Consider the following 10,991-nt stretch of genomic DNA (forward strand, 5'->3'; position numbering starts at 1 on the left):
GGATGATGGATGGATGATGGATAGATGGATGATGGATGGGTGGATGGATGGATGGGTGGATGGATGGATGGATGGATGAGTGGATGAGTGGATGATGGATGGATGATGGATAGATGGATGATGGATGGATGGATGGATGGATGGATGGATGGGTGGATGATGGATGGGTGGATGATGGATGGATGATGGATGGATGGATGGGTGGATGATGGATGGATGATGGATAGATGGATGGGTGGATGGATGGATGGATGGATGGATGGGTGGATGATGGATGGATGGATGGATGGATGGATGGATGGATGGGTGGATGATGGATGGATGGATGGATGGATGGGTGGATGGGTGGGTGGATGGATGGATAGATAGATGATGGATGGGTGGATGGTGGAGGATTAATCATTTGAATAAATCAGAAGATGTTGTGTGTGTCTGTTGGGTTTTGCTCTGACCGACTGCTCCATCTTGACTCAAACTGAAGCTGTTTCAGTGTTTCTCATCTCTCCTGCTGTTACAGCTCATTTACTAAAGACGGTACCTTTCTTGGCCAGTGGGGAGTTGAGGACATGCAAAGCGTGAAATCCCGTCTTTTTCAGCTTAAAGCTGTCCAGCGGAGTCGAGCGAGACACGTTCCACACTCTCAGCACGCCGACCTGCGAGTCTGAGGGACAGAAACAAATCACTGGACACGCCTCGGAGGCTCTTTCATACTGTAAATATATTCAGTGAACCCACTTAAATGTGTTATTGTGGACTTCACAAGTCAAATGTTCTCGTTATCATGCAAATAAGAATCTATGCATAAAAGATGGCAGCAGGAGAGCGGCATGTCCCACACACCGGCTGCCCGAAGCCCACATCCACCCGAGCAAACAGAAGGGAACACGCATCCCACGTGAACACTCAGGCTTTACCTCCGGTGATGAACATGCCGGGCGCAGACGGGACCCAGGCCAAACACTGCACGGACGCGGCAGCTGAGGGGAAGCAGAACGACGTGATGCAGGCCAAGGCCTCGCTGTCCACCAGCCGGATGCCGTTATGAAGGTTAGACACTGAAAGAGAGGCAACCAGTTCATCGCTTCTGTGGGCGAACGGGCCACAGACCAGACAAAAAGCTATTTTACTGCTCTCAGATCTGACCTAGTAAATAGTCGGTTGACAAAGGGTCCCACTCCAAGGCACTGACAGGGTCCTCCTCATCTGTCCCCTCTAAAGACTCCGGACGCAGCACGTGCTTTTGGCTTTTACTCCCTCAAGAAGAGAACGGGGGGTAAAGGTCTTTTCTTTGGACACACTGAATTTGCATGCTTGACAGAATAATCCTTCTTTATTTCATTCTTAGACACACATAATATTCTGGATAAATAGCAGTCTGCTTTCAGAGCCTTCCACAGCACAGAGTCTCTACTGAAGGTGTTCAACGATGTGCTTTTAGCTGCTGACACTGGAAAAAGTACCGTTTTGATTCTTCTAGACCTGAGCGCAGCATTGGACACTGTCGACCACACGATCCTACTAAACCGTCTAAAGACGTGTCGGCATTCAAGGCTCTGCTCTAACATGGTTTGCCTCTTACCTGGAGAGCAGATCCTACTCTGTGATGCTGGGTAACAAATACTCCTCCCAGCTACGCTCACCTGTGGAATACCTCAGGGCTCTATTCTGGGCCCGGTCTTATTCTCCTTATACATGCTCGCATTAGGCTCCATTTTTCAGAAACACCAGATTTCCTGTCACTCCGATGCAGACGATGCACATTTCTACCTCTCTCTAAAACCAGGTGCTGACAGTACGCTGCAGAAAGTCTCAGAGTGTCTTAGCGACATACATTGCTGGATGTCTCTGAACTTTCTCAAATTGAATCACAACAAATCCAACATTATAATTTTCGGTAAGCAGGACTCTGTTAGTCTCATAAGAAACGACTTGTCCCATTATCAGCTCGTGTACATCCCCACGTAAAAAACCTTGGTTTCATTTTTGATTCCACTCTCAAGCTGGACAAGCAAATAAATCCAGGGCTTTCTCCATTGCCGCCCCGAGACTCTGGAACAATCTCCCCTCTTTTAGAAAATCCTCTTCATCCTTGCAAGTCGTCAAATCGAATCTGAAGACCTACCTTTCGGATGTCTCTGACACCTCGTTTATTCTGTTTTAACTATTCTGGTCTTTTATCTCAGTGGATGATGCTTGCATGTGTAGACACTTATACATGTATTTTATGTTCACGTATGTGCGCTTGTGTGTGAATGTGTACATTTTTGTATATGTATGCATGTGTGCGTATTTGCATGTACACACATTGTTTACAAACATACACGGATGTCTTACAGTGTTTCTATAATGTTTTCTTTCTATTTTAATCCTTTTATTATATCATCCCTCTGTTCAGCACTTTGGCCGACACTTCATGTCTTTTAAATGTGTTATATAAATAACGATGACTTGACTTATCTAAATTTGGACCTCGGTGCAGGTTCCTCACTTCACCCTCTGTCTGACACAAACTGACCTAGCCCCTCCCACTTATTCCTCTGAGTGGATAAGCTGGTTTCAGGGCGCTGTCACGACCATATTAGGAACGAGCACCCACCTGACTTCCTGTAAGAACGGCCTTTAATACGAATGTTTGTGCAAATCTCTGTGAAAACTGCGTGTGTTCTGCGTCACGTCTCTCATCTGGATACAAAACACTGAAAACTTACAAATATAAAATCAAAATACTTTTTTAACACGGCAACACTTGATAACATGGCCTGTGACTAAAGATGTAATCTCCTGTAATTAATTATTGAATGTATTTCATTTGACGTTTCAGAGTAATTATAATCACACAAATGCTTAAAGGTACGAACACTAAAAACAGGCTAACAAGTCAGCTTTTTACAGGAAACAAAGAAATAACTATATTCTAAGTAAATGTATATAAATGTGTAAATATAATTTATTGTAATTTCAAATAAAATCCACTGACTTTCCTTCTCTTTTCAGGGGAATGACACACAATGATCACAGACCTCCAGGCGTCCACACATTCAAAACTCGTGTTGGTCGGTACCTGGCTGAAACACCGACAGGCTCCCGTCTGTGTGTCCAAACACCAGTTTCCCCTTCTTGGTGGGGTGCCATCTGAAGAGACAGATGTCAGACAGGAAGGAGTGGGCTTCTTTATGCACCGTGACCCCAGGATCGGGACCTCGGTAGACCCAGATGTACAGCGGACCGCGCTGGGAGACGAACGCCACTCCGTCGGCCGAGTTCCAGCACCAACTGACTGACACGGGGACGCCTGAGAAACAGGAAGAGGCTGTGAGGCTTTACAGATCTGTGCTGAAACAACCCGGCGTGGATCATCCAGCTACCTTTAGTGTTGTCGAGTCGCGCCACCGCCTTTTTCTCTGCTACGTTCCACACGATGAGGAGGTTATCAGCTGAGGCCGAAGCAAACAGGTCGGGGTTGTCGGGGCACCAGCTGATCGCTGTTATGGTCTTCTTGTGCTCTGACATGATGGACCTCAATTTAAACTCATTGTACTGCTGATCCAACTGCAACGAGGACAAGAGAACGAATGAAACAGCTCTCAGAAATCTGTCAACTTCCACAACTCTGCCCAAGAAATCAAGAATCCTTTCCTGCAGGTCGCCGCCCTGTGCACCTCCTGACTACCTCCAGCACTGCTGCTGCGTTTACATCTCCTCCTGGAGGTCTCGTTCTGACCATCTGCATCGGTGCCTCCTGCAACACCGTGCAGACAGCAAATAATCCCTGGTGACATGAGCTGGTTTCCCTGGGGGAGCTGGTACTCTACAAGGCGCAAACCCAGGAACGGGTTATTCATCCCCCAGAGTCAGAGCTCAGAGCCCGCTGGGACGATCTCTACAATCAAACCCCTCGAAGGACTCGTGCATTGATCAGAGCTCAGGCGACAGACGTGATCTGGACATTCCAAAAAATGTTCACCACAAGAGCAGTTCAAAGGTCATCTCGCACACGTGAATCCAGATTAACAAAAAAACAAACAGATTACATCAAATCTCAGTTCAACTTACAGAAGCAACAAAAATCCTGTTTCAGGATTCCCAGTTCATCCCGGTCACATTCACAAAGACAGACAAGCTCCACCTCGGGTGTTCCCGGCGATCTGCAAACTCACAGCTAAAATCATGAAGGAAAACAGAACAGGAAAAGAAAGCGGCGCCTTTTCCCGAGCAGCTGTCTCCGGAGAACCTCTGGAGGATTCCTGTGATGACAGTCACGCAAGCTGTCGCCACATTACCCGCACGCTACGCCCGAGTATTCGGACCGCGTTAGTAAAAATCAGTACTGCTCACCTGGAGAATAAAGTGTGAATGAAGTGTCAGCACTGCGATCATGGTGCCTCTGATACAGACTACGTCCTGTTTGCTGCACGAGTTCAAGTTCAAGTTCAAGTTCAACTTTATTGTCACTTCAACCATATACAGTTTAAAAATACACAGTGAGGCGAAACAACGTTCCTCCAGGAACCAAGGTGCTACAAGACGAGGATGTAACACGGTGACACACAGACTCACTCACAAGGCAACGTGTTTCTCCTCAACACGCCGACTGTGAGGCTCGGAAAATAATATGCCGCGATACGATTGGCTGACAGGACTGGCTGTGGAGGTTAAGTAACAAAGAAGTTCATGGAATAAAAATGCAGGAGACTGTGGACCACAGCAGCACAGAAACAAATCAAAAGTACATAAGATGAAACTGAAGATGCTGCGCACTGGAGCAGGTCCAGAGACAGAGCTGCAAACTTCAACGGCTCACAAGCCACAGAGAACCCAGCTCTATGATTTTTATGGGCGGAGTCACAGCTTTAAATATGGCGATCGACAGTGCTTTACCCAGAAAACACCAACTTTGTGTTACAGCATCTACACACTCTCACACACACTTGTTTTCATATCTCGATGAGCACATCTAAGTGACAGCATGCTTTCCTTAGCCGCTAACACAACAGTCACCCTGACACTAAAACCACATCTTCAGTCTCAAAAATGTCTTCAAACGCGTGAGGACGGACACTTTGTCCCCATAAGTATGGTAACATGCCAATGTTCTGTCCTCACAAAGATGTCTAAACACGCACACACACACGCACGCACACACACAGGTAGATCACCTGGTAGATGTATATAGCTAGCGTAGCACAGTAGGCGAAGCGGTCTCCGCTGGCCGCACACACGTCTTTGTTCCACGGCTGACAGCCTGCTGCCAACAGGCCCACCTGCTTCACCTTCGCCATCCTCACCTGCAGACACACAAACACTTTAGTTTTAACCAGTTTACTGGTTTTGGATTAGGTGTGTGTTCCTATAATTATCACTGGACTGTCGCATTGGAATGAGGTAATGGCTGTGTGTATTTACACATAAATAGTTGTAGCAGATTAACACTCACAGCACGCACGCAAACTACATGCATCAACAGGTTGGCCTGGGATGAGATGATTAGAGCGAGGATTGAATTAATCTCTGCAGTGATTGGCCGCTGCCTAATAACTCTTACTGCGAGGAAGTGACACAGCAGGCCGTGGGGGATCGGCGTGCACGCCCATCCGAGAGTCCTGCAGACACTCACGTCTCAGTGCTCTGCTGGGCACTCGGGTCCTGGAGATCGTGTGGATGCTACTTTAGCACGTCACCCACCTAAACATCGCTACAGAGCAGTCGCAGTCACCACAGATGGTAAAGACTCTCCCCAACAGCAGCAGCCCAAAGAGCCCACAGTGTTTACCCAGCCTCCAATCTGAGCCCGTGACCATAGAGCAGAGGTCCAGAGTCGTTACCCTGAGGAGAGCACACTGACACCTCTGCACAGTTTGTGTTTATCTTCTTCCTGAGTTATCGCTCATCGTCACAGATCATGAGGTTACCTCTGGCCCCACCCACTAACTTTTAATGCTGTGGCTGTAAATCATGTCATTTGTCCACTGTTAAGAAACCCCAAAGCACCTTCATGATATACCTCACAGACACACTGCGAGCTCTGTGCGAGTAGTTTGGTTTGATTTGATCTTTTACGCGTTTATAATTTTTTAAAAAGAAGTGGCGTCAGTGATCATCTTTAAAGGGCCAGTTCACCAAATCAGAGAAGCTACAAAGGCAGAAAGGAAAGAGGAGAGCGAGGAGTCGCTATCAAAGGTAACTTCAAACACCTGTTGATGTGCTGGCCTGTAACCTCGTCCTGTCAGGTGCAAATAGGCTGATTTACATCTTCATTTATCATCCTCCATTAAACAGATAATGGTGTGAATCAGCTAAACAGTAACCGTGTGCAGCCACAGTGATGACTACACTGTCAACACGTTTGGACACAAAGATTGATTTTTTTTTTAACCCCTAAAAAATATTTTGGTGTGTTTAAAGATTTGAGACTTTTAAAATCGTTTTACTTCTAAATAATCTGCATCATCATCTCAAACCTGAGCTGGCTTCCAGTACCTGAGAGCTCCCGAGAGTGCAAACTGGTTTCTCACAGGAACAAAAACACTTTTTTATGCATCACTTCCTGTTGTTTTTCAGCCTAAACAGTCTCTGATAGAAACAGTGCATCATGAGCTGCGTGTCAGGCAAAGACAGCAGGAAAGAGGCTCCAGACCCAGTTTAAACCTCTGAAACCGTCTACAACATTATTTGTTTATTAAATAACATCATTGACCTTTAATCAGTTCCATAGGATATAAACACATGACCGGGGGTCAGCAAAGGCTCACATCTGGCTCCAGATGTGACAACCTTTTCATATTGATTACCTGTAATAGCACAGCAAAGTAAGTCAGAGGTAAACCGGCCAATAACAGAGGCTACGGTGCTTAGGGTAGGTAGGTAGAGATTAGGGTGAGTCAGGTGTTCGTTTGTCTGGTGTGAGCCGTGCTGATGGGCTCCTTTAATCACCTTTATTATTAAAAGTGAACATTTTGGAACAGTAACAAACATCACACCTGCGCTGGGCCTCCTGAGCTCCTCCTGTGCGGAAATATAATCTGTGAATGAGCTCCATTAAAACTAAACACACCCCAGGAGACCAATCAGGACTCAGCTCTGAATGATGCAGGAGGGGGAGGGGTGTACCTGCTCTCTACAGGTACACCCGGCGGAGACCCGGTGACACAGCACGCGGCACTCGTGTGATTAGTCAGCGCCCCCCGGTGAAGCGCTGACGTCACGGTGGTCTTCGCACACTTCACGGGCCTCATAAACGACAAAGTCGCGCGCTGTGGACGGACTCACAACAGTCCTCCCGACCACGTCACGCACCCTGACGTGGAGCACGGGGGGTTAAAAGCTCTGCGCGCTCCCGCCATCATTTCATCTGATCCTGAACAACATGTCGACGCATCAACAGGTTCCGTCACTGCGACTGATCCACGAGACACCTGCGTGTCGCAGGAACCTCACACCCACAGACTCACACAGACTCACACACACGCACACTGCTGAAGACACGGATCCTGGATTAATTTTTCAACATTTCAAACACGCGACCAGTTCGTGTGTCTGTGTGCGTGTGTCTGTGTGCGTGTGTTTCGTCTTACCGTCAGTTGTCGGCAGGCTCGTGCACGGCGGACAGCTCCCAGGTGCTGAAATGCGTCCAGCTCACCGTCATCCGGCAGCGGTAGGAGCAGCAGCTGCGCTGATTGGTCCCTGGGAGGCCGGTCTGTGATCAGCTATTGGCTGTCCGGGCTGTCAGTCAGAGTGTCCGCGGTGTAAATCAGTGACGGGAACCTCTCGTTTATTTACATTTATTGTTAAATATTTACACATTTCACAACAACAGGAGTTTTATACTGACCCACAACATTCAGATGATCCTCTGGGAGCAAAACACAGATTGTACAAAAATGTTCGCAATAAACAGAAATTAATTCTTAAATAAAAGGAAGCGCTTGGCAACTGTGGAAAGGAAGAACTCCATTTAAACAGGAAGAGACCTCCAGCCGTCTACCGGGGTCAAAATAAAACTGGATTGGTTTTTCTTAACTTGTCATTCATCCAACCACCTATTCTGTGCAGAGCAGCAAGCTGAGCAGGTATTTCAGACTGTTCTCCTCAGCAACACCTTCCAGTTCTGAGTGGTGGTGAAGTGCTCCCAGGCCACGCCCACATTATAACCTCTCCTATGATGACGCTGGGGTCTCCTTCCAGTGCCAGCCTTTAATTTGTCATTGCAGATATTTTGTTTTCAGCTGCTTCAGACAGAACAGTGACTGCACATCACATGTTAGAGGCCCTGTGATTGGCCCGTCTGTCGTCACTCTTTAAGTCACATGAGTTGACTGATTTTTGGAGAATCTGTTTAAAGGACTGAAGCTGACATGGATGCTTTTACCACTGATTCTAAAATGATGAAAAATCATGTTGTAAACATGGGTCACAAGTACTTAAACCCACCTGAGTGTCATTGCTACACTGTGCAAGGCTGATTTTTAACATTGCAGTGAGTCTGCTGCTGCACAATGAGCCTCAATCTGCTTACATTCATTTCTTCATCTACCCACTCAGACTGCCCCCCCCCCCCGTCATGTGAGCTTTAGACACACAGCAGTCTACACTTATAGGCAATATACAAAATTTTATTACAAAAAGAAAAATCCGTTCTACATGTTTTCAAAGTTCCACATTAAAAATGACGGCAAACATTTTTCTTTTAACCAAACTACAGATAAATCCTGGCAGTAAAATGACAGTGAAGAAACGGCACCGCTGGAACAGAAAACATGAGCAGTGCTTCCAGAAACAATCATTCTTAAAATAAAAAAAACAAACAAAGAAAAGAAAACGTTTCCTGGCTGGCTGCTGTCCACCGTCTGCACAGGAGTTTCAGTTCATCGCATCATCACAGGAAATAATCTGGCTGCACGTTTTTTTAAACCAGGATCTAAGGTGTAACAGACCCGACTTCAGCAGTTGTAAAACAAAAATAAAACTTAAAGGGGACTAAGGGACAATAAAATCTAAATCCCTGAATTAGAAGAAGAGGAGTACAGGTCGACCGAGGCCGACCGACAGGGACAGCAGGCTATACCGTTGGACGAGTCCAACCCAAAAAACAAACATAAGCTGAACAACGCAAACTTCACATCCTCAAACACAGAAACCACTTAGTCATCATCCTCATCGTCGTCATCTTCATCCTCTTCCTCCTCGTCTTCATCATCGTCATCATCATCATCAGCCGGTACAGCCTTCTTGGCGGCGGGCCTGCCGGGCCCGCTCTTCTTTCCAGCGTCGCTCTTCCCAGAGCCACCCTTGGCTCTGTAGGCAGCAACGTCCTGGAAAAGGAGAAGAGGAGACACGTTAGGAACGCCACCTCAGAGACACGCTACACCATCCAACACCACCCGAAAACACAGGGGCACCTTCTCGTATTTCTCCTTCAGTCTGGCGGCTTTGGCCTCGTAGGGGGCCTTGTCTTTGGCGCCCTGCGTGGCCCACATCTCGCCAAGCTTCTTGGCAATGTCGCCGATGGAGATCCCAGGGTTATCCTCCTTGATCTTGGGACGGTGGTCGGAGCAGAAGACGAAGAAAGCGGAGCTGAAGGGAAAACAACAAATTTAATCCCAAGAATCTAACTGAAAACATTTTACAGACAAAGAGCAGCGAGTGTAGACTCACGGGGGCCTTTTGGGGGCGTTGGGGTCCTTCTTCTTCTTTCCCTTCTTGGCACCTTTAGGTGGCACGTAGGACTTCATCTCCCGGTCATATCGGACCTTATCGTTCTTGGCCATCTCTTCAAACTTTCCCTTCTCCTTAGGGGACATGGTCTACCACACACACACACACACGTTTTAATTTTTAAAAAGGACAAATAAAATTTAAAAAAAAAATATCAGAACATCAGTGCTTATAATAAACCGCGGGGCTCACCTTCCATCTTTCTGAGCACTTCTTGGAAAACTCTGCGAAGTTCACGCTGGTCCCTGGGTGCTTCTTCTTGTGCTCCTCGCGGCAGGTCGCCACAAAGAAAGCGTAGGAGGAGGTTTTTCCTCTCGGCTTATTCGGATCCTTTGTCATGGCTGCGATTAATCTGCAAAATAAAGACCAGAAAGAAAACCAGAAATGAAACCAAACACTAAACCACCAAAACGACTCCGAGTTTCGTATTACACGCCCACCCCGGCACAATAACCGCTCCCTGGCCTCACCGTTTTAAATTAAAGCGGGTAATATCCTCACATTTGCCGTCGTGTGGCCGTAAGTGGTGTTACCGCAGCAGAAATAGGGCGAGCAGACGCCCGGGAGTGTTTTAAGGCTCTAATCGGCTTTCTGCCTCTCCGGGACAAAAAGACGCGACTCCATTTTGTATCTTCCCGCCTAAACACAACTGCGCCAAAAACTTCCCCAACAAAGTCTCTGCAATACAGCCGCTCCGCTACACTGCGAGCAGTTCCCCGGGTTTCTGCCTTTAAACACGTGTAGCCAGCACCCAGAGCGACTCCGAGACAGCCGGAGACTTCATCCAAACTTTAAAAAGAGAGGCGCTTCCGTCGTGCTGCGAGCTAAGCTACCAAACCAAATGGCGTTTGAACGGCATGTTGCGCACTAAGTCGGACACACACTGAGCTACAGCACCATCTTACAGAGCACCGAGCAAGAAAAACACCCCACAAAACTGATGCTTTTCGGTTTTAAACAGCAGCGAACTGCTTGCTTTTTCACAAACACCGTTTTGATATTGCTGTGATTTATCACGCAAACGACCTACGGGCCAAAAAACACAGATGTATTTTTACCGCACAAAGGTTAAAATAGCCCCAGAAACTTCGGCACACACCATTGCAATACAACAAACAAAGCACAAACACCTTCCAGCCACTGTTTGCTAAACAATTATTAGAAAGCAGAGGGGCCTTACCTGTTCACCGCAAGACGAGCTGTAAACGAGTGAAGGAGGAAGGACGGTCAACTGTTTAGTCACCGTCTGCGAGGCCGCACTAACTATACTATCGAGTCTC

General features: G+C 47.2%; 2 protein-coding genes across 4 annotated transcripts in view; both read right to left on the bottom strand.

The window, feature by feature from the left end:
• wdr17 (WD repeat domain 17) overlaps positions 1-7,664 on the bottom strand; it is a 31,670-nt gene extending 24,006 nt beyond the window's left edge. Inside the window, exons 1-7 of one of the 3 annotated variants that reach the window (XM_026169526.1) lie at positions 7,572-7,663; positions 5,157-5,285; positions 3,366-3,549; positions 3,062-3,292; positions 1,144-1,254; positions 915-1,055; positions 539-661 (exon numbers count right to left, since the gene is read on the bottom strand). In XM_026169526.1, the coding sequence (XP_026025311.1) occupies positions 539-661; positions 915-1,055; positions 1,144-1,254; positions 3,062-3,292; positions 3,366-3,549; positions 5,157-5,279 (913 nt within the window). In that variant the 5' untranslated portion in view covers positions 5,280-5,285; positions 7,572-7,663. Of the gene's footprint in view, positions 1-538; positions 662-914; positions 1,056-1,143; positions 1,255-3,061; positions 3,293-3,365; positions 3,550-5,156; positions 5,286-7,571 lie in introns of all 3 variants that reach the window. The other 2 variants (XM_026169529.1, XM_026169528.1) reach the window with 2 other exon arrangements.
• Positions 7,665-8,588: 924 nt separating this feature from the next.
• hmgb2a (high mobility group box 2a) lies at positions 8,589-10,991 on the bottom strand. Its single transcript, XM_026169607.1, has 5 exons — positions 10,892-10,991; positions 9,904-10,063; positions 9,652-9,800; positions 9,396-9,570; positions 8,589-9,308 (listed from the first exon to the last, which is right to left on the bottom strand). The coding sequence occupies exons 2-5, from the start codon at positions 10,048-10,050 to the stop codon at positions 9,138-9,140; spliced, it is 642 nt and encodes a 213-aa protein (XP_026025392.1). The 5' UTR covers positions 10,051-10,063; positions 10,892-10,991; the 3' UTR covers positions 8,589-9,137.

This window comes from Astatotilapia calliptera, chromosome 6 (genome assembly GCF_900246225.1).
Source record: "Astatotilapia calliptera chromosome 6, fAstCal1.2, whole genome shotgun sequence".
Lineage (NCBI taxonomy): Eukaryota > Metazoa > Chordata > Actinopteri > Cichliformes > Cichlidae > Astatotilapia > Astatotilapia calliptera.